This window comes from Olea europaea, unplaced genomic scaffold (genome assembly GCF_002742605.1).
Source record: "Olea europaea var. sylvestris unplaced genomic scaffold, O_europaea_v1 scaffold713, whole genome shotgun sequence".
In the NCBI taxonomy this organism is placed as follows: Eukaryota; Viridiplantae; Streptophyta; class Magnoliopsida; order Lamiales; family Oleaceae; genus Olea; species Olea europaea.
Genome location: NW_019265529.1, coordinates 409733 through 434702, shown reverse-complemented (window position 1 = coordinate 434702; position 24970 = coordinate 409733). Strand labels below are relative to the sequence as shown.

General features: G+C 41.6%; 2 protein-coding genes across 2 annotated transcripts in view; both read left to right on the top strand.

Moving 5' to 3' along the window:
- LOC111390770 overlaps window positions 1-4034 on the top strand; it is a 13956-nt gene extending 9922 nt beyond the window's left edge. Inside the window, exon 4 of the mRNA XM_023015878.1 lies at window positions 3734-4034. Within this exon, the coding sequence (XP_022871646.1) occupies window positions 3734-4034 (301 nt within the window). The remainder of the gene's footprint in view (window positions 1-3733) is intronic.
- Window positions 4035-14492: 10458 nt separating this feature from the next.
- On the top strand, window positions 14493-15374 carry LOC111390768 (putative uncharacterized protein DDB_G0290521). The gene is made up of 4 exons (XM_023015877.1): window positions 14493-14533; window positions 14659-14959; window positions 15009-15142; window positions 15209-15374. Exons 1-4 carry the CDS (start codon window positions 14493-14495, stop codon window positions 15372-15374), a joined length of 642 nt encoding a protein of 213 aa, XP_022871645.1.
- The last annotated feature ends 9596 nt before the right edge of the window (window positions 15375-24970 follow it).

Sequence of the window (24970 nt, the reverse complement as noted above, 5' to 3'; positions counted from 1 at the left end):
ATGGTGACTTTACCACCAAATCAGCATGGCAACTAGTCCGTTCGATTCACCATCCTCAGGACTCATATCGACTGCTGTGGAGCTCTATCTTGCCTACCACTATTTCATTCTTCTGCTGGAGACTGTGGCAGGATCTCGTTCCAGTAGATGTTGTTATTCAGAGGAGAATTGGATGTCAGTTGGCTTCTCGTTGTCAGTGTTGTTCCGAAATTGAGACCATCAATCATATTTTCACGAGCAGCAGCATCTCCGACCAGGTATGGCAGTACTTTGGAGACATCTTTCAGATACCTATGACTTCAGGGGAGGGGGTCAGACAGAGGTTCCAGAGATGGCGGTATTCTGGACAGCACGTTTACCGTCGACACATTCGTATTATCATTCCTCTACTGATATTTTGGTTTCTATGGACTGAGAGGAATGATGCGAAGCATAGAGGTATTCGTATGGTGGCCAGACGTATTATTTGGAGGGTCTACCGCATGATCTCCTTTCTTCATATGGGAGGACTATTCCGAGTTGAGCATTGGCGAGGAGATGTAACATTTGCGCCCTTCTTTGGCATTTCTTTGACCCGTCCTCTCCCATCACCACCTATTATGGTTGTTTGGCGCACTCCACCAGTTGGATCCTACAAGATCAACACTGATGGATGCGTCAAAGATGGATTTGCAAGTGGTGGAGGCATCATTAGGGACCACGCAGGATACTGTATCAGGGCATTCTCAGCATCGTATGGCCCATGTTTCATTTTGGAGGCTGAACTCAGAGCCATACTAGATGGGCTTCTATTGGCCAGAGGACTTGGGATTTTAGCTATCTGGCTCGAGGCAGATTCAACATTGGCTATTCACTGCATTACCAAAGGTGGAGGACCATGGTCGATTCAGGGTATTCTTAGACAGATCAGAGACCTCATCTACTTCGATAGGGACACTTTTCACATATCTACAGAGAAGGCAACCAGGTTGCTGATTCTCTTGCTACAGAAGGCTGGAATCTCGGCGCTATCTAGAGTATGAACCACTAGAACTACCTCGACATATTAGGGCGATAGTGCGGATCGACAGACATGGATTGCCCAGTTTTAGAGGTTCGTAATTTAGGCTATTCTTTATTGTATATGGAAGTAGTACTTCCTCATTTATTGCTTTCATTTATTATATTCATTTGTTGCATCACTGCTCTTTGGAGGTCAGGTTCATGCCCCCCTCCTTTCGTGTATTCTTGATTTTTATGAAATAAATATGGTTGGGGAACCCTTAACCCCCATCGACCTTCCTTGGTGGACCCTAAAAAGTCACTAAGGATGTGTGGATGTCTTTACCAAAAAAAAAAACCCTAAACCCTAAACCCCTAACCCTAAAACCCCTAACCCTAAACCCTAAAACCCTAAACAAAAAAAAACCCTAAACCCTAACCCCTAAAACCCTAAACCCTAACCCCTAAACCCCTAAACCCTGTACTGGGATATGGTTTCTCCGTTTTATGGTTCTATTCATGGAAAGCTTTTGTACTAAAGGCATTTATATCCTATCTGTGGATTAGAATTATTGTTGTTCTGGGTGCTATCGGATTTGTTGTAGGATTTATTCGACATGTTTACCTGACATGCCTTCGAGATGAAAACTGAATGTATATTCTCAGAAAGTATTATGGCAACAATCGTTCTCTTTTGTCCTGTAGAATTCCATTTAATCTGGATGATATTTGACCAAAAAAAAACCCTAAACCCTAAACCCTAAACCTTTCAGAGGCTCGTAATTTAGACTTTTCTTTATTGTATAGGGAAGTAGTACTTCCTCATTTATTGCTTTCATTTATTATATTCATTTGTTGCATCACTGCTTTTTGGAGGTCAGGTTCATGCCCCCCTCCTTCCATGTATTCTTGATTTTTATGAAATAAATATGGTTGGGGAACCCTTAACCCCCATCGACCTTCCTTGGTGGACCCTAAAAAGTCACTAAGGATGTGTGGATGTCTTTACCAAAAAAAAAAAAAAAAAAAAAAACCCTAAACCCTAAACCCTAACCCCTAAAACCCTAAACCCTAACCCCTAAACCCTAAACCCTAACCCCTAAACCCTAAACCCCTAAACCCTGTACTGGGATATGGTTTCTCCATTTTATGGTTCTATTCATGGAAAGCTTTTGTACTAAAGGCATTTATATCCTATCTGTGGATTAGAATTATTGTTGTTCTGGGTGCTATCGGATTTGTTGTAGGATTTATTCGACATGTTTACCTGACATGCCTTCGAGATGAAAACTGAATGTATATTCTCAGAAAGTATTATGGCAACAATCGTTCTCTTTTGTCCTGCAGAATTCCATTCAATCTGGATGATATTTGACCAAAAAAAACCCTAAACCCTAAACCCTAAACCCCAAACCCCAAAACCCTAACCCCAAAACCCTAAAACCCCAAACCCTAAACCCAAATCCCAAACCCCAAACCCCAAATCCAAAACCCTAAACCCTAAAACCCTAAACCCTTTCTCGATTCCTCCCAATCCGTACACTATATTGCTACACACGCCAGACTTTCACATTTCCCATGAGATGGAGATCCTTCAACAAAACAATCAGCTCAATACGACGTTGGACGCTACCGCAATTGCACCAAACGTGAACGGCCTGCAGGTTGAGAAATTGCAAATTTCGACTGGTGCAGACCTGGTCTCTAGAAACACGCCTCACCGCATCGATCAGCATGAAATTCCAATCAAGACTGGTAAAAATCATAATTTTCTACCATCGGTTGATTTTGGCCGGAAAACTGAGCCGCGTTCCGGTGACCCTCCGATAACTGTTGTCCAGAATATTCTTCCAGTTAATCTAAATCCATCTTTGTCATCGGTTTTCCACATAAGGCCTAGACAGTGCTCAATCTGGGACGAAAGACCCATGCTACTGCAGTTTCTGGCCGTCCAAGGCTATCTCAAGCTGAGCGGAGTTCACGAAAGTCGTTTACATCGGTTATAAAGGGTATAGATGACTCTTCACTGCTATGTTTGCTACCAAAGAACCCTTTATACATATGGATGAGCTGGCAGTGGTTTTGACTGAGTCCGAGGAGGCTACACTTGCTGATCCTTACAAGTGTACACTTGTGGGAAAATTTCCACATCGCAAGCCAACCATGAAGAAGGTACGTGAGATGTTTTCTAAGTTTGGGTTCCATGGTTGTTTCGAGGTGGGTTTGATTGACACAACACACATTCTTATACACCTTACACATGAGGAGGGTTGCAGCAGACTTTTTCTTAAACCTTCATGGTACATTGATGGGTGTCCAATGAGAGTCCTTAAGTGGTCATGTGACTTTACACCTGAGCAGGAGACTTCAATAGTTCCCGTATAGGTCATTCTCTCTACTTTCAGTACATTTACATGCGAATGGGTTCCTTTTCGTCTTACCTAGGACAATAGGAATGCCCTTGAGAATTGATGAGGCCACCACCGACTTGAGACGACCTAGTGACACAAGGGTGTACATTAAGGTGAATTTGGGGCATAAGTTGCCCGACAGGGTTCTGGCAGACAGTTGTTTATGAGAAGCGATCGATTTTTTGCTTCTCTTGTAAACACTTGGGCCATTCATATGATCAATGTATTTCGGGTACACCTCCTCCTCCTCCGATAGTTGTTGTGCCTCCCACTATTCAATCTCCTATTACTAAGACTGACAAGGGTAAAGGCAAGCTGACTTTTGTGGAACCAATGAAGCAGTGGGTTCCAGTTTCAGTAGTGCCTTCTGTGCTTCCTACTGCTACTACCGCAATTGTGACAGAGTCAGAATCTACATCGACAGTTCCTACTTCTATCCCTATCACAGTTGATCCAGAGGTACCTCTATTTATTCATTCAGTTGCTGAGCCTACTCCGAATGCTCCTATCGAGGTGCCCATTTCTCCTATTATTACTTCCATAGCTCCTATGCCCACTGCTACTACTGAGGCACCCCCTGACCCGACACAGATCAATTCTCCACCACTGAAGACACGTACGGATGGTTCTCAGTCAGCATAGGAATTAGGCACAGGGACAGTTCCTCATACCACTCTTGCACAGGGATTGTTGGCTGAGATCAGCTCAGAGCAACACGGTGTCAAGCGTATGTTGATTGATCACTTTAAAAAGGACCATGGATTGAAAGTTGGATCTACCATGAGATTTGCCATTGAGGACTTGGTTTTCAAACTCTTTGGTAAGGGACCTTCATTAAGTAAGACTCCTACATACATACCTTTACCTAGTCCTTCTATCATAGCTCCTACATAAAATAAGGTGACAGAACACATACAGAGAGACATGGATGGCATGGGCCTTGAAGACTACATGCAAAATGCAAAGGACGACGTACCTACAATCAGCGACTCATTCTCCCGTGCTACAGATGTTGCAGAACATAGCACCATAAGATCAGACGTACCTACAACTCGCACCATGAGATCAGATGCACCTGCTTTTCGCCCGACCTTCAGTGCACCATCTCCCGGACAACAGTTTTCACCTAGACAGGCCCCTTCACGTAGGCAAGAACCCTCTCCAACTAGTGAGCCAAACTACGCAGACTACTATGACCCAGAAATATTTCAAACTAGACGCATGACCCGATCGATGTCATTGTACTATCACCCAAAGATTTATCCTCGGGAATACCCTTGAGTATTATTCACTAGTTTTTTACTCATATTTCGTTTAATGTCATTTGCACTTAATTTGAGACATTTGTAATTTTTTCACCTACTGGAGGTCAGGTCTATGTCTCCCTCCTTTATGTGTATTCTCATTTCTTATATTACAAAATAAGCCACACTAGTGGTATTTAAAAAAATATATACCCTAAACCCTAAACTATTCTCTCCTTTGCACTTTCTCTTTCTAGCCCAAAACGCTCTCCCTTCTCTCTAAAATGGGAGACAAATCACAAATTTTCAAGAATCTCAATTCACCACCCAATATACCACCTATACCCGGTGTATTTCAACCCCAAACAACCCAAAATCATCCAGCACTTCAAGCCACAATGGTTTTGGAAGCAATACAATTAGATTCATATGAAAATGCTGATGGCACAAATCTCAATGTTGCCAAAACTCCACCCTACGTATCGAATCAGGGTCTGGGACCATCACCAAGGATTCCAGAAGGGCCGAAAACCCTAGGGGTGGTAGAGATTTCGTCCGAAATGCTCAAAATTGACAGATCGAATCCCGAGGGTCCGAAAACTGATTTTTCGATTAAATCTTCCACAGAGCTCAAACAAGCACACACGCCACACCAAGAGGTTACCCATGTCAAGGCAAACCTTCTTCTGAAAAATGGCTCAAACCGAACTCCGGACGCTCCGCCACGGCCTCCAAAAATTTCGCCCAGTCTATCAAAAAATTGCAGATTTCGACCAATCCAGAACTCTTTTCAGAAAACACTTTATACCGTGATGATCAGAATGAAATTCTGCATCTACTTGTGAAAAATCAGAATTTTTTGACAACTTTTGAAAATCGCCACCCGAATCTGGTGGCTCATCGGCCAGCGCGTGAGGTACACATGTAATACATTAAGTTTTAAAAAAAATAAAAAGTTAAACAAAAAAATAAAATATAGTATATGAGGAGATGGAATTGGATTGATATCAATCCAATTCCACCAAAAACAAAGTAATAACATAAAACACAAACCACGCACCAAAACAGAAAACGGACCAGAGAAGAAAAAGAGAAAGGAAAAAGAGGGAAAAAAAAAAGAAAAAGAAGGAAAAAAAAGGGGAAAAATTCTCCAACATGTTAGAAATTAAGTGCGCTATCCTATTAGGCTTGAATTCCTCAATTTTGAAAGGTAAGGAAAAAGTTACTTATTGAAAGATTATGTTTGATTTTATAGTTGTTAGATTGTTAGATTAAATTTGATTTTATTGAAGGGGTTAAATATAATAAACTATGAAATTGAGTAAAGTGAAAGAAAAATTAATTTTAGTACTTAAAGAGACTTTAGAAATCGCCTAAACGTGAAATAATTATGTTTGAGTATCGTCTATTTAATCATTGAAATTACTTAAATTAGTTAATTGTTGATTTAAAAATTATATTATATTTCAGACGGCGATACGGATATCGGGACAGCATACCAATCGAATTGATTTTGGCATATATAATTTTGTGAATGGAAAAATATAAATATTTTTAAAATATTTATAAATTAAGTATATTGTCAAAATATGTGCAATTATATGTTCGAATTATATAGTTATTATGAAAATCTCTTTTATTATGATACATGTGGAATATCAAAGATTATTTATGGCATATTTATGACTTGCTATGTAAGACATGTGATATTGAGATTTGTTTAGTATGTGAGACGTGCAATATTGAGATCGGTCAGAAAAGTACCCATGATTATATACTTCTTCTAGTTCACAGAGGGGCATTGGCCATGTTTTATTCTACACAGAGGGTCTTGACCTGACTTTGGTCTTGATCGTGTATATATAGTTCACAGAGGGGCCTTGGCCGTGTTCTAGAATTGATTATGAGAGGTCTTGAGACCGATTTTCGTTCACGGAGGAGCCAAAGGCTCTTGGCGAAAGTTCTTAGCCCGAGGGGCAGATTATATATTTCATTCAGAGGGTACATTTTTGGTGGATTTTCAGCACGTTTGATGTGATGAGATTATAGCATAGTTATCAAGTGATGTTATATCATGATTTTAAGATGATATTTTATGACCTTATGTGAATATTTCACCTTTTGACTATAATTACATGGTGGTAGCTTGTGAATTATCAAATGATATGAATTTGATTTTCAATTAAAATGTATAAATGAAAAAGTATATTTATTTTGAACTTCTCCACTCACTGAACTATTAACTCATATATTTTTCCACGTTTTTCCTTATCAGGCAGCAATTGAGAATTTGGGCATCTTTTGGAGTTGAGCCTTGATTTTGGAGTCAGAGCCACACGACAGAGTTTGTTAGTATGACTCATTTCATAGAACATGTAGTCAGTATTTTGGGACGCATGTTCATGTCTAGATGTGATTTTGCATCACTTGTAGATAGTTATAGGGCTCACTATGTATTATGTATCCATATGTATATTTCATTGTATTTCTTAGTAAAAGTGGAGATTTTGGCTTATCTTTATTGTACTGTGCTATAGTTTGGGATTTGTGTGAAATTGATCACATGTTGGTTAGTCCTATTTACAGGGAAGATAATGCCGAAATTTTGTGAGAAAAATGATGTATAAAAAGTGATATATTGTATTTATAGTAGCCTTGATGGGGGGCCTTACTTTTAGTTGGTATCTATCATCGGTGCATGCCACGTCTGGACTAGTGGTATTACACGGGGCAGGGTGTGTCAACACGCGCCAGTTCCACCTCACCAGATTGTGGGGGATTTTGTGCCTGACTCAGTTCTATCATCGGATTTTCCACGGGAGGTCTTTACAGTAATTAATCAAGCTAGGAAGTCGTATGTGGCTGCACTTTCTAGTAAATATGTAGTCTCTTAAGCTGAGCACAGCCAATGGAAGTCTTTTGCACAGGTTTTGCAAGCCCCACCGGACTCCAATGACCACAGGTTCACCTCTAAGGAACCTTTCATGCATATGGGAGAGCCGGCAGTTGCCTTTACCGAGGAAGAAGAGGATTTTCTTTCTGAATCGTAGAAACTTACTCTTGTTGGAAAATTTTCATGTCACAAGCCCTCCATGATTAAGGTACGTGATAGCTTTCAAAAATTTGGTTTTTGAGGTGATTATATGATTGGACTTATTGATGCGACTCATATTCTAATACACTTAGCACATGAGGATGATTACTCACGCCTATTTCTTAAGCCCTCTTGGTACATCAATGGTTGTCTCATGCGCATTTTTAAGTGGACGCCCAGCTTTAATCCTAGGCATGAGACTCCTATTGTCCCTGTTTGGGTTTCATTCCCATTATTACCCATTCACTTTTGGGCAAAGAGTAGTTTGTTTGCCCTAGCTAAGGCCATTGGAATCCCACTACATATTGATGAGGCCACTTTAGATTTACGACGAAATAGTGAAGCACGGGTATGCATTGAGGTTAATTTGGAGTATAAGCTTCCAAATAGAATTTGGATTCAGCGTGAAAAGTGCGGAGGATATTGGCAAACAGTTGTGTATGAGAAGAAGCTTGATTACTATTTTCGGTGCAGACATTTTGGTCATACTGAGGAGCATTGCCCGCCCTGCACCACCACCTGCTCCAATTGTTGACCCTATTCCTAAGCCTACTATAGAGATGGCCAAGGATAAGGGTAAAGGAAAGGAGGTCGTTATTGAGCCTCCTAAGAGATGGATTCCAGTTCAGAGAGATCAGAAGAGACAACATGATGCTAGCACATCTGGAGTTCAGATTCCGCTTTCTGTGTCCACTGTCATCACATCAGCCCCATTACCTATGGAACTAGCTCACATGCTCAGACCCAATCATCTGTTCCTACAGTTGCTCCTCCCGCTGCTACAGCCTTACCAGTTATCAATGCTGCAGATCCAGCTACATCTACCACTCCTTCAGCTCTTGCTCAGGTTATCACTCCACCTATTACTCTGTTTTATGATCCTATGTTGGATGAGATCTTGAAGAGGCCACAGACACAAAATTCTCCGACGAACACAGTCAGCAGAGCTTCTTACATTCCAGGCCCGACACCGGGTTGGGCTCAGGCGCCTATTCACAATTCTCCTGCTCTCGTTTGTCATCAGAATATGGAGATATCTATTCCACCTTTGCAGTCAGCTCATTCAGATACAGAGGGCTCATCTCAGATTAAGGTTCGCCAGCAGGGACCCTTTCAAAGATCTTCTTCTGATGACTTGGTGGGTTTAGGTGAGAGGACAGAGGATGATGCATTTATCCCAGTTGTTCGGAAGAGATACCCACGGGCTACTGATACTCCACATTTGAGCAGAAGGATCACTCGGAGTCAGTGACATGATACCTCTTCACATTTCCCTTTCCTATGAATGCCATCATTTGGAATGTGAGAGGTGTAGCTAGTGTAGCTACTCATCGACGCATGAAGAAACTTATACATCTTGATTAGGTTTATCTTCTGGTTACACTGGAGCCTTTTGTTCTACAGCACAATTTTACATATACACGATGCTATCTGCGCTTCGACATGGGAGCTCAGAATGAATTGAATAAATCTGGTTTTTCTGGAATTCGGGGACTAATGTTACTGTTATTGTTGATCATCCCCAGTTTCTTCACGTTAGAGTTGAGGACCCCAAACTAGCGCGTCCTATCTATTTGACTCCAGTCTATGCATTATACGATGCTACTATCAGGAGGGATTTGTGGGCGAGTTTTATCTACTCCTCCACAACCCTTCGATCACATCCGTTCTGATGTCATTCCCAGGCTCTTGATGGTGGACGATAATTTGGCACTAAACCACCCCTTGATGTATGAGGTACAGGAGGCGATTTTTAGTACTGATGCTGACAGTGTCGCTGGCCCAAATAGCTTCTCATCTCTATTTTTCCAGCATTGTTGGGATATTATTTAAGAAAATGTTTACATGGCAGTATTGGATTTCTTTGATGGGGGTCATCTTCCACGGGATTTTGCTGCTACTTCGATTATCCTACTCCCTAAAAAGGATGGTGCTTGCAGATGGACTGACTTCAGACCTATCAGCTTATGCACGGTGTTCAATAAGATTATTACAAAGCTTTTGAACACTCGGTTAAGTACTCTGCTACCGCACATTATCTCTCATCCACAGAGTGGTTTCATACCAGGTCGTCTGATTGGAGACAATGTATTACTGGCTCAGGAGCTTCTTTACACTTTGGATGATAGAGTGCGAGGGCGTAACACTATGCTGAAGTTAGACATGGCTAAAGCATATGATCGCATGGACTGGGGTTTCATTTATTCTGTATTGGAGGCTTTTGGATTTGATTAGATCTGGATTGACAGGATTAGACGATGCATTTTGAGGTGCCATTTCTCTGTACTTCTAAATGGTTGTCCATGTGGTTTCTTTACTTCCTCATGAGGACTCAAATAGGGTGATCCTATCTCTCCATCCTTATTCATCATAGCGGTAGACTACTTCTCACGCCTGCTCACTCAGAGGTTTCAGGAGTATCACAGTATGTGCTATCAACACGGAGGTAATACTCTTATTTCCCATCTCTCATTTGCTGATGATATGATCATCTTTGCCAACATCAGAAACAGTCTATCAGGAGGGTCCTAGACTGTTTGTAGCACTACAAAGGGGTTTCTAGCCAGCTGGTCAATAGAGACAAGAGTGGTCTTATACTATCCAGATGGGCATCCACTAGTCAGATCAGACTATTGGAGAATTTAACTGGGTTTAGACATCAGCATCAGCCTTTTACTTACTTGGGAGTCTCACTATTCAAGGGGACTAAGAGGAGCTTTCTTTATGATGACCTTATCTAGAAGGTCTGGGGCAAGATCTCAGGTTGGGCTTCACAATTATTATCACCTGGGGGTCATATTACCTTACTGAGGTCAGTACTCTCCTCCATACCATTGCATCTTCTTCAGATTATGCAACCGCCCAAGGCAGTACGAAAGAAGCTTGTGAGCATTTTTGCCCGATTTCTATGGGATTCTAAGGATCAAGTTCGACACCTACATTGGAGGATTTGGAAGGAGATTTGCCTTCCTACAGATGAGGGGGGCCTCGGCTTCAAGAGATTACAGAAAGTGGTGGACACCTTCTCCATGAAGCTCTGGTAGCTGTTTCAATCTCAGAGGTCACTTTGGGCTCAGTTTTTACTGGGCTAGTATTGTATGGGAACACCCCCTTCACTTGCAGCAGTTCCCAGTTCAGTTTTCCCTTACTTGGAAGAGGATGAAATTAGCTGGACCACAGACAGATCCACACATTGCCTGGAATCTTGGAGCCGACCAGATTTTCTTCTGGCATGATTGTTGGATGGGCGAGACCATGTTGGCATCCCTATTCCCCCATAGACAGCACACATCTATGATGGTGCAGAATTTCTTTGATGACACTAGATGGGATTTTGGACGATTATTACAGACTCTTCCTCCTCAAATGGCGGAACAAATAGGAGTTATACCTTTATGTGCAGATGCCTCGAACCGAATTGTTTGGAGGATTACATCGGATGGTAACTTTACCACCAAATCAGCATGGTAGCTAGTCCATTCGATTTGCTAGTCTCGAGATTCGTATCGATTACTATAGAGCCTTATTTTGCCGACCACTATTTCATTCTTCTATTGGAGACTATGGCAGGATCTCATTCCTATGGATGTGATTATTCAGAGGAGGATTGGATGTCAATTGGCTTCTCGTTGTCAGTGTTGTTCTGAGATTGAGACCATCAATCATATTTTCACAAGTAGCAGAATCTTTGACCAGGTATGGCAGCACTTTGGAAACATCTTTTTGATATCTATGACTTCAGGGGAGGGGTTTCGACAGAGGTTCTAAAGATGGCAGTATTCTGGGCATCATGTTAGTCGTGGGCACATTCGTACTATCATTCCTCTACAGATATTTTGGTTTCTATGGACTGAGAAAAATGACACAAAACATAGGGGTGTTCGTATGGTGGCCAGCCATATTATTTGGAGAGTCTGTCGCATGATCTCTTTTCTTCATATGGGAGGATTGTTCCGAGTTGTACATTAGCGAGGGGATGTGACACTTGCACCCCTTTTTGGCATTTCTATGACCCATCCTATCCCACCACCACCAATTATGGTTGTTTGGCGCACTCCGCCAATAGGATCCTATAAGATCAACACTGACGGATGCGTCAAGGACAGAATTGCGATTGGTGGAGGCACCATTGGGGACCACATAGGATACTGCATCAGGGCATTTTCAACATCGTATGGCACATGTTTGATTTTTGAGGCTGAGCTCAGAGCCATACTAGATGGGATTTTATTGGCCAGAGGACTTGGGTATCAGCTATTTAGATTGAGGTAGATTCAACGGTGGCCATTCACTGCATCACCAAAGGTGGAGGACCATGGACGATTCAGGGTATTCTAAGATAGATCAGAGACTTCATTTGCGACTTCATTTGCTTTAACAGAGACACAGTCTCTCACATCTATAGATAAGGTAACCAGGTTGCAGATTCTTTTGCTTCAGACGGTTGGGATCACCAGCATTACCAAGAATATGGACCACTTGACCTGCCTCGACAGATTAGGGCATTGGTGCAGATCGACAGACATGGATTGCCCAGCTTTAGAGGTTTGTAGTTTAGGCTATCATTATTGCATTTTTCTTGTACAAGGAAGTAGCAATTCCTCATTTACTTTGTTCATTTTTAATTTTTCAATTGTTGCACTGTTGCTTTTTGGAGGTCAGGTGATGCGAACCCCGTAGCAATAGAAACTACGAAACCCACAACGAGATTGATGTGGAACCCAAGATCGCCAATACTAACCCAGTTTTAGATCTTGAACCCCAAGAATTGAACTAAGAAACCCTAGATTAGCGAAGAACCTAAAACCCCTTGATTACAATTAAAAGGACCCACAATCCGATTGTTTAGAATGGCACAAGAAATTGAATATTGATAAGTTCCAAGATTGTTCAAGAAGAACAAGAAATTGAAAGAACAAATTCTCTCTCTATAATATTATTCAAGCCAAAGTCCTTACAATGAAAAATATTCTCCTATTTATACTAATGAGTAAAAAAGTCCAAAACCCATCAAATTATGGTAATAATTTGATTTTAAAAGAATTCTATCGAAACTAGGAAATTCGAAAAAAAATAAAAAAAACGAATTTTTTTTCATGTTTTTGTTCTATACGGCCGCATAGTGTTAATCTATGCGGTCACATAGATCAAGTCCCTGCCCCCAATATTATCCCTGAGGCCATCTATACGACCGTATAAGTTGTTTAACCATGCGGTCGCATGGAACAATCTTCGATTTCATTTTCTTCCGTCTTTATCATGTTGATCCAAGTCCTTTTGGCCCTCGACTCCAACATGAAGCTTGCTCCATTTTGCGCCCCAAACATTGTGTCTTCATTGACTTGCTTGATGAGCAATCCCATCACTTCTTTCAGTTGCTTCATCCTCGATCGCGTCATCGATCCACCTTCGACGATCAAAAGATCCTTCCCGTGACTTGACGCTTGAGTTGTCTTGGTTGTTAACGCACCTTGATTCATATCATCAGGTTTATGCCCCTCTCCTTCCCTGTACTCTTGATTTTTATGAAATAATTATGATTGGGGAACCCTTAACCCCCATCAACCTTCCTTTGTGGACCCCAAAAAGTCATTAAGGATGTGTGCATGTCCTTACTAAAAAAAACCCTAAACTCCGAACCCTTGAACCCTAAACCTTAAACCCAAAAAACCTAGAGGTCTAGGACCATCACCAATGATTCCAGAAGGGCCAAAAACCCTAGGGGTGGTAGAGATTTCGTCTGAATCGCCCGAAATTGACAGATCGAACCCCGAGGGGCTGAAATCTAATTTTTCAATTAAATATTCCACAGAGCTCAAACAAGGACACGTACCAAACCACCAGATTACCCATGTCAAGGTGAACCTTCTTCTGAAAAATGGCACAAATCCGACGTCGGACGCTCCACCACCGGCGTCCGGAAGTTCCAGCCAGTGTGTCAAAAAATTATAGATTCCGACCAAGCTAGAACTCTTTTCAAAAAACACTTTATATCGTGGTGATCAATATGAAATTCTACATCTCCCAGTAAAAAATCATAATTTTCTGACACCGTTGGAAAATCACCGCCGGAATCCGGCCGGTCAATGACCGACGCATGGTAGTCACACGCCGGTGAGACTTTACCGAAATTTGGAGAATTTTGTTACGGACTCGATTCCATCATTGGATTTTTCAAGGGAGGTCCCTACTGTAATTAATCAAGCTAGGAAGTCATATGCGGTTGCACTTTTCGGTAAATCTGTAGTCTCTCAAGCTGAGCGCAACCAGCAGAAGTCTTTTGCACAGGTTTTGCAAGCCCCACCGGACTCCAATGACCACGGGTTCACCTCTAAGGAACCTTTCATGCATATGGGAGAGCCGACAGTTGCCTTTATCGAGGAAGAAGATGACTTTCTTTCTGAACCGTAGAAATTTACTCTTGTTGGCAAATTCTCACATCACAAGCCCTCCATGACTAAGGTACGTGATAGCTTTCGAAAATTTAGTTTTTGTGGTGATTATATGATTGGACTTATTGATACAACTCATATTCTAATACACTTGGCACATGAGGCCTATTACTCACACATATTTCTTAAGCCCTCTTGGTACATCGATGGTTGTCTCATGCGCATTTTTAAGTGGATGCCCAGCTTTAATCCTAGGCATGAGACTCCTATTGTCCCTATTTGGGTTTCATTTCCATTATTGCCTATTCACTTTTGGGCAAAGAGTAGTTTGTTTGCCTAGCTAAGGCCATTGGATTCCCATTACGTATTGATGAGGCCACTTCAGATTTACGATGACCTAGTGAGGCACGGGTATGCATTGAGATTAATTTGGAGTATACACTTCCAGTTAGGATTCGAATTCAGCGCGAAAAGTGCGGAGGATATTGGCAAGCAGTTGTGTATGAGAAGAAGCCTGATTACTGTTTTCGGTGCAGACATTTTGGTCATACTGAGGAGCATTGCCACCCTACACCACCACCTGCTCCAGCTATTGACCCTATTCCTAAGCCTACTATAGAGATGGCCAAGGATAAGGGTAAAGGAAAGGAGGTCGTTATTGAGCCTCCTAAGAGATGGATTCCAGTTCAGAGAGATCATAAAAGACAGAACGATGCTAGCACATTTGGAGTTCAGATTCTACTTTCTATGTCCACTGTCATTACATCAGTCCCATTACTTACTGGCACTAGCTCACATGCTCAGACCCAGCCATCTGTTCCTTCAGTTGCTCCTCCCGTTTTATGATCCTATGTTGGATGAGATCTTAAAGAGGCCACAGACATAGAATTCTCCGTCAGACACAGTCAGCGGAGCTTCTTACATTCCAGGCCCGACACCGGGTAGGGCTCAGGCACCTACTCCCACTTCTTCTCCTTCTGTTTGTCATCAGAATGTGGAGGCATCTATTCCATCTTTGCAGTTAGCCCATTTAGATACAAAGGGCTCATCTCAGATTGAGGTTCACCTACAAGGACCCTTTTAAAGATCTTCTTCTGATGACTTGGTGGGTTTGGATGAGAGGACGGAGAATGATGGATTTATCCCAGTTGTTCGGAAGAGACACCCATGGGCTACTGATACTCCACATCTGAGCAGAAGGATCACTCGGAGTCAGTCATATGATACCTCCTCACATTCTCCTTCTCTATGAGTGCTATCATTTGGAATGTGAGAGGTGTAGCTAGTGTAGCTACTCGTCGGCACCTGAAGAAACTTATACAGCTTCATCAGGTTTATTTTTTGGTTATATTAGAGCCTTTTGTTCTTCAACACAGCTTTGCATATATTCGACACTGTCTGCGCTTTGATACTGGAGCTCAGAATGAATCGAATACGATCTGGATGTTGTGGAATTCGGGGACTATTGTTACTGTTATTGTTGATCACCCCCAGTTCCTTCACATTAAAGTTGAGGATCCTAGATTAGCACGTCCCATCTTTTTTACTCCAGTCTATGCTTCATGTGCTGCTGCTACTAGGAGGGACTTGTGGGTGGGTCTTCACCACATTTCCCTCGATATGGACGACCCTTGGATAGTTGGGGGAGACTTTAACGTTATTACACATGATGGTGAGTGTACTGGTCATAATACCCGTGATCGAGGCACTTCTGCTTTCTCTGATATGATGTTAGACTGTGGATTGGAGGATGTTGGTTTCCTTGGGAATTGATACACTTGGCCCAACGGTCAGGTCAGAAAGAGATTGGATAGGATACTCATTAATCCTACACCGGCAGCCTTCTATCGACAACTTACAGTGAGGCACTTGAATCGGACTTCATCTGATCACTCACCTTTATTACTTCAGTGGACTTCTGATGATGATTTGGGGCCTAGACCTTTCAGATTCCTCAACGTTTGGACCAAGCATCATGATTTTTCAGCATTTGTCTCTGAGAAGTGGTCACTCCCTACTCATCTTACGGGGATGGCTACTCTTTGGGAGAAGTTCTTCAAGCTGAAACAGGGACTGGGTCAGTGGAATCGACATGTATTCGGAGACATTTTCCAATGAGTGGGGGATGCTGAGGACAGGGTTGATGAGGCAGAGATTGTATTTGACAGAGACCCAACACCAAAACACCGTGACATACTGCATCAGGCTCAGGCAGTTTTAAATCAGACTTTATCTATTGAGGAGGGCTTTTGGAAGCAAAAGGCCGGTTCACGTTAGGTATGTGAGGGTGATCACAATACTCAATATTTTCATGCGATGGTTCAGGGGCACAGGATCAAATCTCGTATTAGGTCTATCAGGACACAGGCCGGGAAAGTTTTATCAACTCCAACTGATATTCAAACTTCAGCTATTGCATTCTACCAGGATCTCTTATCTACTCCTCCACAGCCCTTGGATCACATCCGTTCCGATGTCATTCCCAGGCTCTTGACGGTGGACGATAATTTGGCACTAAACCGTCCCCCTTGATGCTTGAGGTACGGGAGGCTGTTTTCAGTATTGATGATGACAGTGTCGCTGGCCCAGATGGTTTCTCATCTCTATTTTTCCAGCATTGTTGGGATATTATTTAGGAGGATGTTTACAGGGTAGTATTGGATTTCTCTAATGGGGTTCATCTTCCACAGGGTTTTGCTGCTATTTCTATTGTCCTACTCTCTAAAAAGGATGGTGCTTGTAGATGGACTGACTTCAGACCTATCAGCTTATGCATGGTGTTCAATAAGATTATTACAAAGCTTTTGAACACTCAGTTAAGTACTCTGCTATCGCGCATTATCTCCCCTCCACAGAGTGGTTTCATACCAGGTCATCTAATTAGAGATAATGTATTACTGACTCAAGAGCTTTTTTACACTTTGGATGATAGAATGCGAGGGGGTAATACTATGCTGAAATTAGACATGGCTAAAGCACATGATCGTATGGATTGGGGTTTCATTTATTCTATATTGGAGGCTTTTGGATTTGATCAGATCTAGATTGACAGGATTGGACGATGCATTTCGGAGTGTCGTTTCTCTGTACTTCTAAATGGCCGTCCATGTGGTTTCTTTACTTTCTCACAAGGACTCAGACAGGGTGATCCTATCTCCCCATCCTTATTCATCATAGTGGCAGACTACTTCTCATGCCTGCTCACCCATAGGTTTTAGGATTATCCCAGTATGTACTATCGACACAGAGTTAGTACTCTTGTTTCCCATCTCTCATTTGCTGATGATATGATCATTTTTGCCAACGGTCAGAAACAGTCTATTCGGAGGGTCCTAGACTGCTTGGAGAACTACAAAGGGGTTTTTAGCCAGTTGGTTAATAGAGACAAGAGTGGTCTTATACTATCCAGATGGGCATCCACTAGTCAGATCAGACGATTGGAGAACTTGACAGGGTTTAAACATCAGTAGCAGCCTTTTACTTACTTGGGAGTCCCACTATTCAAGGGGACTAAGAGGAGCTTCCTTTATAACGACCTTATCTAGAAGGTCAGGGGCAGGATCTCAGGTTGGGCTTCACGATTATTATCACCAGGGGGTCGTATTACCTTACTGAGGTCAATACTGTCCTCTATACCATTGCATCTTCTTCAAATTATGCAACCGCCTAAGACAGTACTGAAGGAGCTTGTGAGCATCTTTGCCCAATTTCTATTGGATTCTAAGGATCAAGTTCGACACCTACATCGGAGGAGTTGGAAGGACATTTGCCTTTCTATAGGTGAGGGGGGCCTCGGCTTCAGGAGATTACAAAATGTGGTGGACACCTTCTCCATTAAGCTCTGGTGGCTGTTTCGATCTCAGAGGTTTCTTTGGGCTCAGTTTTTACTCGACAAGTATTGTATGGGAACACATCCTTCACTTGCAGCAATTCCCAGTTCAGCTTTCCCTACCTGGAAGAGGTTGAAATTAGTTGGACCACAGACAATCCACACATTGCTTGGCATCTTGGAGCCAGCCCGATTTTCTTCTGGCGTGATTGTTGGATGGGCGAGACCACGTTGGCATCCCTATTCCCATACAGACAGCACGAGATAAGTGTGTTTTTACACACTTATTTAGGTCACAAACATGACTTAAAAATAAGCAAAATGATTGAATTATGACTTAATCTTGTACATTTGTGAATTGTAGGAAACAACGATGAACATGGTGAACTTCAGGAGAAAAGACGTGAAAAAGGACTAAAGTGACGCAAAGTAAAAATTCAGGGACCAACAGTGCAAATATCCAAAAGTTGATCCGATGAACAAATCGAGAAATCAATTAGGCCAATTACCAATTGACGATATCGTGGGGTGATGAAATGAAAAGAATGAAGAGAAGATGCTAAGAAGTGAACGATGCAAGTTGGAGGACCAAAATGCAATTTCTCCATAGTTGATAGTACTATGCGACCGCATAGTATTATCCTCTATGCGATCGCATGGTACCATACCGAAACAAAATATGGTTGAAAAAATTCTTCTATGCGACCGCATAAAATTGCTCTATGTGGTCGCATAGAACAAAAAATTTTTAAAAAATGGTTTCCTTTTTCTTCCGAAACTCTTATGGAAACAAGATTTTAGGGTCCTATAAATACAAAAACTAAATCAAAATGAAGGGGACGCCATTTTTACATGTTTTTGGAAGATTTTGAAGAAGAAACAAGGGAGAAAACAAGAGATAAACATCGCGTCAATTGAAGATCGGAGTGAATATTGATTCGGGTGATGTCATTTCTTCAAATACTTTTAAGTTTTGTTCTTTTTAGCATGTAGTCTAAATTTATTACTACTAGGAGATCGATGAACCTTGTAATACCACGTTTAATTGTTGTTTTGGATTTTTGACGTATGTAAACACCAATTCCGGAATTAATTGATTTATTTCGTTTTTATTTTCATATAATTATTGTGCACATGATTATATGAATGTGGTGACCTATTTTATGTATTCGAAAGAAGGAAAATAGGTTCGACATAGTATAAATCGTCATAGGGTCCGATAGAGGATATAAATATACCTCTATGCCTTGGAATATCGATTCATCTTTTGTGGAATTGTGTGTCAAATTTGCATAAATGATAATTGAATGGGTATTGATTGGGGATTCGTGATCCTAGTGTGTTAGAACATCCATTAATTCTATAAAATTTTAGTTAAATTGCATCCAATTTATTTTGAACTTTGCATAATTCTTCGTCCATAATTGCATCAAAGATTACATTTTGTTAGTTAGAGTACAAAAACGCAATTTTCTTGTTGTGTTTCGATTAAGGTCATATTAGATTAATTTGAACTAATTCAATTCTCGTGGGATCGATACTTGGACTTATAGTCCATTTTACTACTTGTTAATGAACCGTACACTTGCGGTGGATTTAAAATCGAAACAAATAATTTCGCGAACAAGTTTTTGGCGCCATTGCCGAGGATTGAAATTTAGTTTTAATTTTATCTTTTGTGACACTAATTCAAACTTATCTAGATTAGTAGTAGTTAGCTTACTAGGTTTAGTTTATTAATACTTAAATTTAATTTTGAATTGATTTTGCAATCTCAGGGCTTGTATGCAAGGAGCACCTGATCAAGATTTGGTTCCCATAGATCCACAGATCGAACGCACATTCTGTCATAGGGAAAGAGAAGCAAGAGCGGCACAACAAATGGCTAACGAACAAAATCGATCGGCAATTTCGCTCAACGAAGGCATGGCAGTTGAAGATGATGGGAATACAGTACTCGGGGATTTCATGGCTCCGTTGGTGGTCCAAAGTCAATCTAGCATTGAGTATCCTTCATTTGGGCAACCGAACTTCCAGCTGAAAACAAATGTGATTCAACTGTTTCAGAATGGGCATCAATACTACAGGATGGCTAGTGAAAACCCACATACACACATATCCCGATTTTTGGATATGTGCCAACACTTCAAGTACCAGGATATCTCGGACGATGCTATAAGACTGCGGTTGTTTCCACACACCTTGCGGGATAAGGCGCTTGAATGGCTGGATTCGCTTCCCGTCGCAAACATTACCACTTGGAACGTGCTAGCTCACAAATTCTGCACCAAGTTCTTCTCGCCAGCAAAGGTAGCAAAAATGTGGCATGATATCTCTATTTTCAACCAAGGTGAGTCCGAATCATTTGAAGAGGCATGGAATCATTTCAAGAATATGTTAAGGAAGTGCCCGCAACAAGGTTTTGACAAGAAGACACAGATCCAATTTTTCCACACCGGACTACTTCCATCCTTCAAGAGCATGGTGGATTCCTCATCTGACGGGTCTATCTCCACAAGAACAATTGATGGAGCATGGGAGCTATTTGAGAGAATGGCAACAACTTCAGCCATGTGGTCTACAGATCGAGTGGTTCAGAAGAGATCGCCAGGGGCTTATGAAGTAGATACTTATTCTGCACTATCTGCAAAGATAGACTCATTGTTCCATAAGGTTGAGAGCATTTCACAGACCGCCACTGCTAAACAAGTCAAGAAGTCGAGTTGTGAAGAATGTGGAGCAGACCACAATACTGTTAATTGTCCAATTCTCTCACAAGGGGTCGAACATGCAAATTTTGTGCAATGGGGTCAACACCAACAAAACAACCACATTCGAAAACCTTCAATCAGGGCTGGAGAAAACATCCAAACTTCTCGTGGAGCAATCAGAATCAAAACAGACCACAAGGTCAATATCAACAGCAGGATAAAAAGCCACCATTGGAAGAGATGTTTGAAAAGTTCATGGTAACAACCAACCAGTATATGGAAGCCAACAATTAATTTATGCGAAAGACAGATGTAACTCTTCAAGACCAGAGCACAGCAATCAAAAATTTGGAGAAACAAGTGGGACAGATGGCAATCTCCATTACGGATAGAGCACCAGGAAATCTGCCCAGCAACACTGAAATCAACCCTAAGGAGCACACAAAGGCTATAACAACTAGAAGTGGAGTACAACTACCGGAGATACATGTCAAAAGATCAGTAGCTAGCAAGGAATCAACACCAATCTCGGATGACGAAATTGTGGAACAAACGGAACAAAGAACAGGGAATGTAGGCAAGGAGAATTCCAATACATCACGGGATGCCATTCCTATCAACCCTCATGAGCCTCCTATTCCTTTTCCACAAAGATTGAAAAAACACAAATTGGATCAGCAATACAGTAAATTTCTTGAAGTCTTCAAGAAGCTGCATATCAACATTCCATTTGCCGAAGCACTTGTTCAGATGCCAAGTTATGCAAAATTCCTGAAGGATATCCTCTCCAACAAGCAAAAGATAGAAGAACACGAAACAGTGATGCTAACTAAGGAGTGTAGTGCCAGAATCCAGAGAAAGTTGCCTCCAAAACTAAAGGATCCAGGGAGTTTAACTGTACCTTGCACTATTGGAAATTGTCATTTGATAAAGCATTGTGTGATTTAGGTGCAAGTATTAATTTAATACCTCTCTCTGTTCTCAGGAAACTCGGCTTGGGAGAAGCTAAAGCCACAACAGTTACATTATAGTTAGCAGATAGATCCCTCACACATCCAAGAGGGATCATTGAAGACGTATTGGTCAAAGTGGAGAAGTTCATATTTCCAGCTGATTTCCTTATCTTGGATATGGAGGAAGATAAGGATGTTCCACTTATATTGGGGCGACCTTTCCTGGCTATTGGAAGAGCGATTGTTGATGTTCAGAAAGGGCAGCTTATATTGAGGCTTGGCGAAGAGCAAATCTCGTTCAATGTGTTCAAGGCAATGAAATTCCCCATTGAGTCAGACAGCTGTTTCCAGATCGATGTAATTGATAGAATAATTCAAGATACATTTTGGCTACATCATCCTTCCGATGCTTACAAGGCGTGTATTGTACATTCTTAATCCACTCACACTGATTCTAGTGAGATTGAAACATGTGCACGATTCTTGGAGACTAATCTGCCATACATGCGCAGACGCGACTTCGAAGAACTGGGAACCAAGACTACACAATCAGTGCCATCTACTCAGCAACCTCCCAAATTGAAACTCAAGCAACTGCCACCACACCTGAGATATGCTTACCTGGGGGAATCTTCTACACTTTCGGTTATTATTTCAAGTATTGTCAGTGAAGTGGAGGAAGAGAAATTACTTCGGGTGCTAAGGGAAAACAAACAGCCATTGGATGGTCGATTGCAGATATCAAGGAGATCAATCCATTGCTATGCATGCATAAAATACTCATGGAGGAAAAATTCAAACCAAGCATTGATGGTCAGCGGAGATCAAATCGACACATGAAGGAAGTGGTTAGGGCTAAGGTATTGAAGTTGCTCGACGCAGGCATCATCTATCCAATATCAGATAATACTTGGATCAGTGCAATACAAGTTGTTCCCAAGAAAGGGGGCATCACAGTGATAGAAAATGAGAAAAACGAGTTGATTCCTACACGGATTGTGACTGGATGGAGAGTTTACATTGATTACCGCAAACTAAATGCTGCTACTCGAAAGGAACACTTCCCACTACCGTTCATTGATCAGATGCTGGAAAGACTAGCTGGTCATTCACATTATTATTTTCTGGATGGATATTCTGGGTATAATCAGATTCAAGTAGCACCTGATGATCAGGAGAAGTCAACTTTCACTTGCCCCTACGGTACCTTTGCATACCGTAGGATGCCGTTTGGTTTATGCAATGCTCCTGCAACTTTTCTGCGCTGCATGATGGCTATCTTCTCAGATATGATTGAGAAATTCATCGAGGTCTTCATGGACGATTTCTCAGTGTTCGGGTCTTCATTGGATGAGTGTTTGGAGCATTTGAGCCTTGTGCTACAACGATGTACGGAGACTGACTTGGTATTGAATTGGGAGAAATGCCACTTTATGGTACAGGAAGGCATCGTGCTAGGACACAGAATCTCAGCAAAGGGTATTGAAGTGGACAGAGTAAAGATACAGGTGATCGAGAAATTACCGCCACCTACATCCGTGAAAGGTGTTCGTAGTTTCCTCTGGCATGTCGACTTCTACAGAAGGTTCATCAAGGATTTCTCAAAGATTACTAAATCGTTGTGCTGTTTGTTGATGAAGGAATCCACATTTGAGTTCACAAATGAGTGTCTGCTTGCTTTTAATGCCTTGAAGGAGAAGTTGATTTCTGCATCCATGATCATTACGCCAGATTGGAATCTGCCATTTGAATTAATGTGCATCGCCAGTAATTATGCTGTTGGGGCTATCTTAGGACAAAGAAGAAATAAGATATTTCACGTGATTTACGATGCAAGTAAGACCTTGAACGAAACTCAACTCAATTATGCCACTACAGAAAAAGAGCTCCTTGCCGTAGTCTATGTCTTTGACAAATTTCGGTCATATCTCGTGGGATCAAAGGTTATCGTTTACGCAGATCACACTGCTATCAAGTACTTAATGGAAAAGAAGGATGCAAAGACCCGTCTCATTCGTTGGATACTGTTACTTCAAGAGTTTGACTTGGAAATCAGGGATAAGAAAGGAAGTGAAAATGTAGTGGCAGACCACTTATCGCGACTCGAGACCACAGAACAGACAGAAACAGTGGAAATCAACAAAGTCTTCCCAGATGAACAGATTTTTAGTTTGAGGGAGGTACCCTGGTATGCAGACATCGTTAACTACTTAGCCAGATCTATCATGTCGCCTGATTACTCCAGTCACCAGAAGAAGAAATTCTTCTCTGAATTGAAATATTATTTTTGGGAGGATCCCATCTTATACAGGCGGGATGCAGATCAAATTGTTCGTTGTTGCGTACCTGAGGAAGAAGTGCCTTTAATATTAGAACATTGTCATTCATCTACATATACAGGGCATTTTGGTGCTTCAAAAACAGTAGCGAAGATCCTTCAATCAGGTTTTTATTAGCCTACACTATTTAAAGATGCCTTTGAATTCGTGAAAAGGTGTGATCGATGTCAACATACCGGAAATATATCCAGGAGAAATGAAATGACTTTGAATAGTATCCTGGAGGTGGAACTATTCAACGTGTGGGGGATCGACTTCATGGGGCCATTTCCTCCATCCTTCTCTAATCAATACATATTAGTGGCTGTGGACTACGTATCAAAGTGGGTAGAGGTCGTTGCACTGCCTACCAATGATGGAAAGGTGGTGATTGAGTTTGTAAAGAAACATATTTTTACCCGCTTTGGAATACCAAGGGTTATAATCAGTGACGGGGGCAAATACTTCTGCAATCGTCAGTTCAAACAATTGTTGGCTAAATATGGCGTAAAACATCATGTAGCCACTGCATATCATTCCCAAACCAGCGGATAGGTCGAAGTGTCCAATAGACAATTAAAGCGAATACTTGAAGTCACAGTAAGTTCATCACGAAATGATTGGTCTAAAAAATTGGACGACGCCTTGTGGGCCTACAGGACTGCATTCAAGACCCCTATAGGAATGTCACCATATCGACTGGTTTTCGGGAAAGCATGTCACTTACCCCTTGAGATAGAACATCACACTTACTGGGCAATGAAGAAATTGAATTTGGATTTGAAGGCTGCTGGTGAAAAACATCTCCTACAACTTAATGAGCTGGATGAGCTCAGAATGGTAGCCTACGAGAATTCAAGAATCTACAAAGAGCGCACCAAGAAATGGCATGACATGCACATTCAGAAGCGTGAATTTATGGTGGGGCAGAAAGTGCTACTCTACAACTCTAGGCTTAAGCTGTTTCGAGGAAAACTGCGATCGCGTTGGTCTAGTCCGTATACTATTACACAGGTTTTTCCACATGGGGCAGTTGA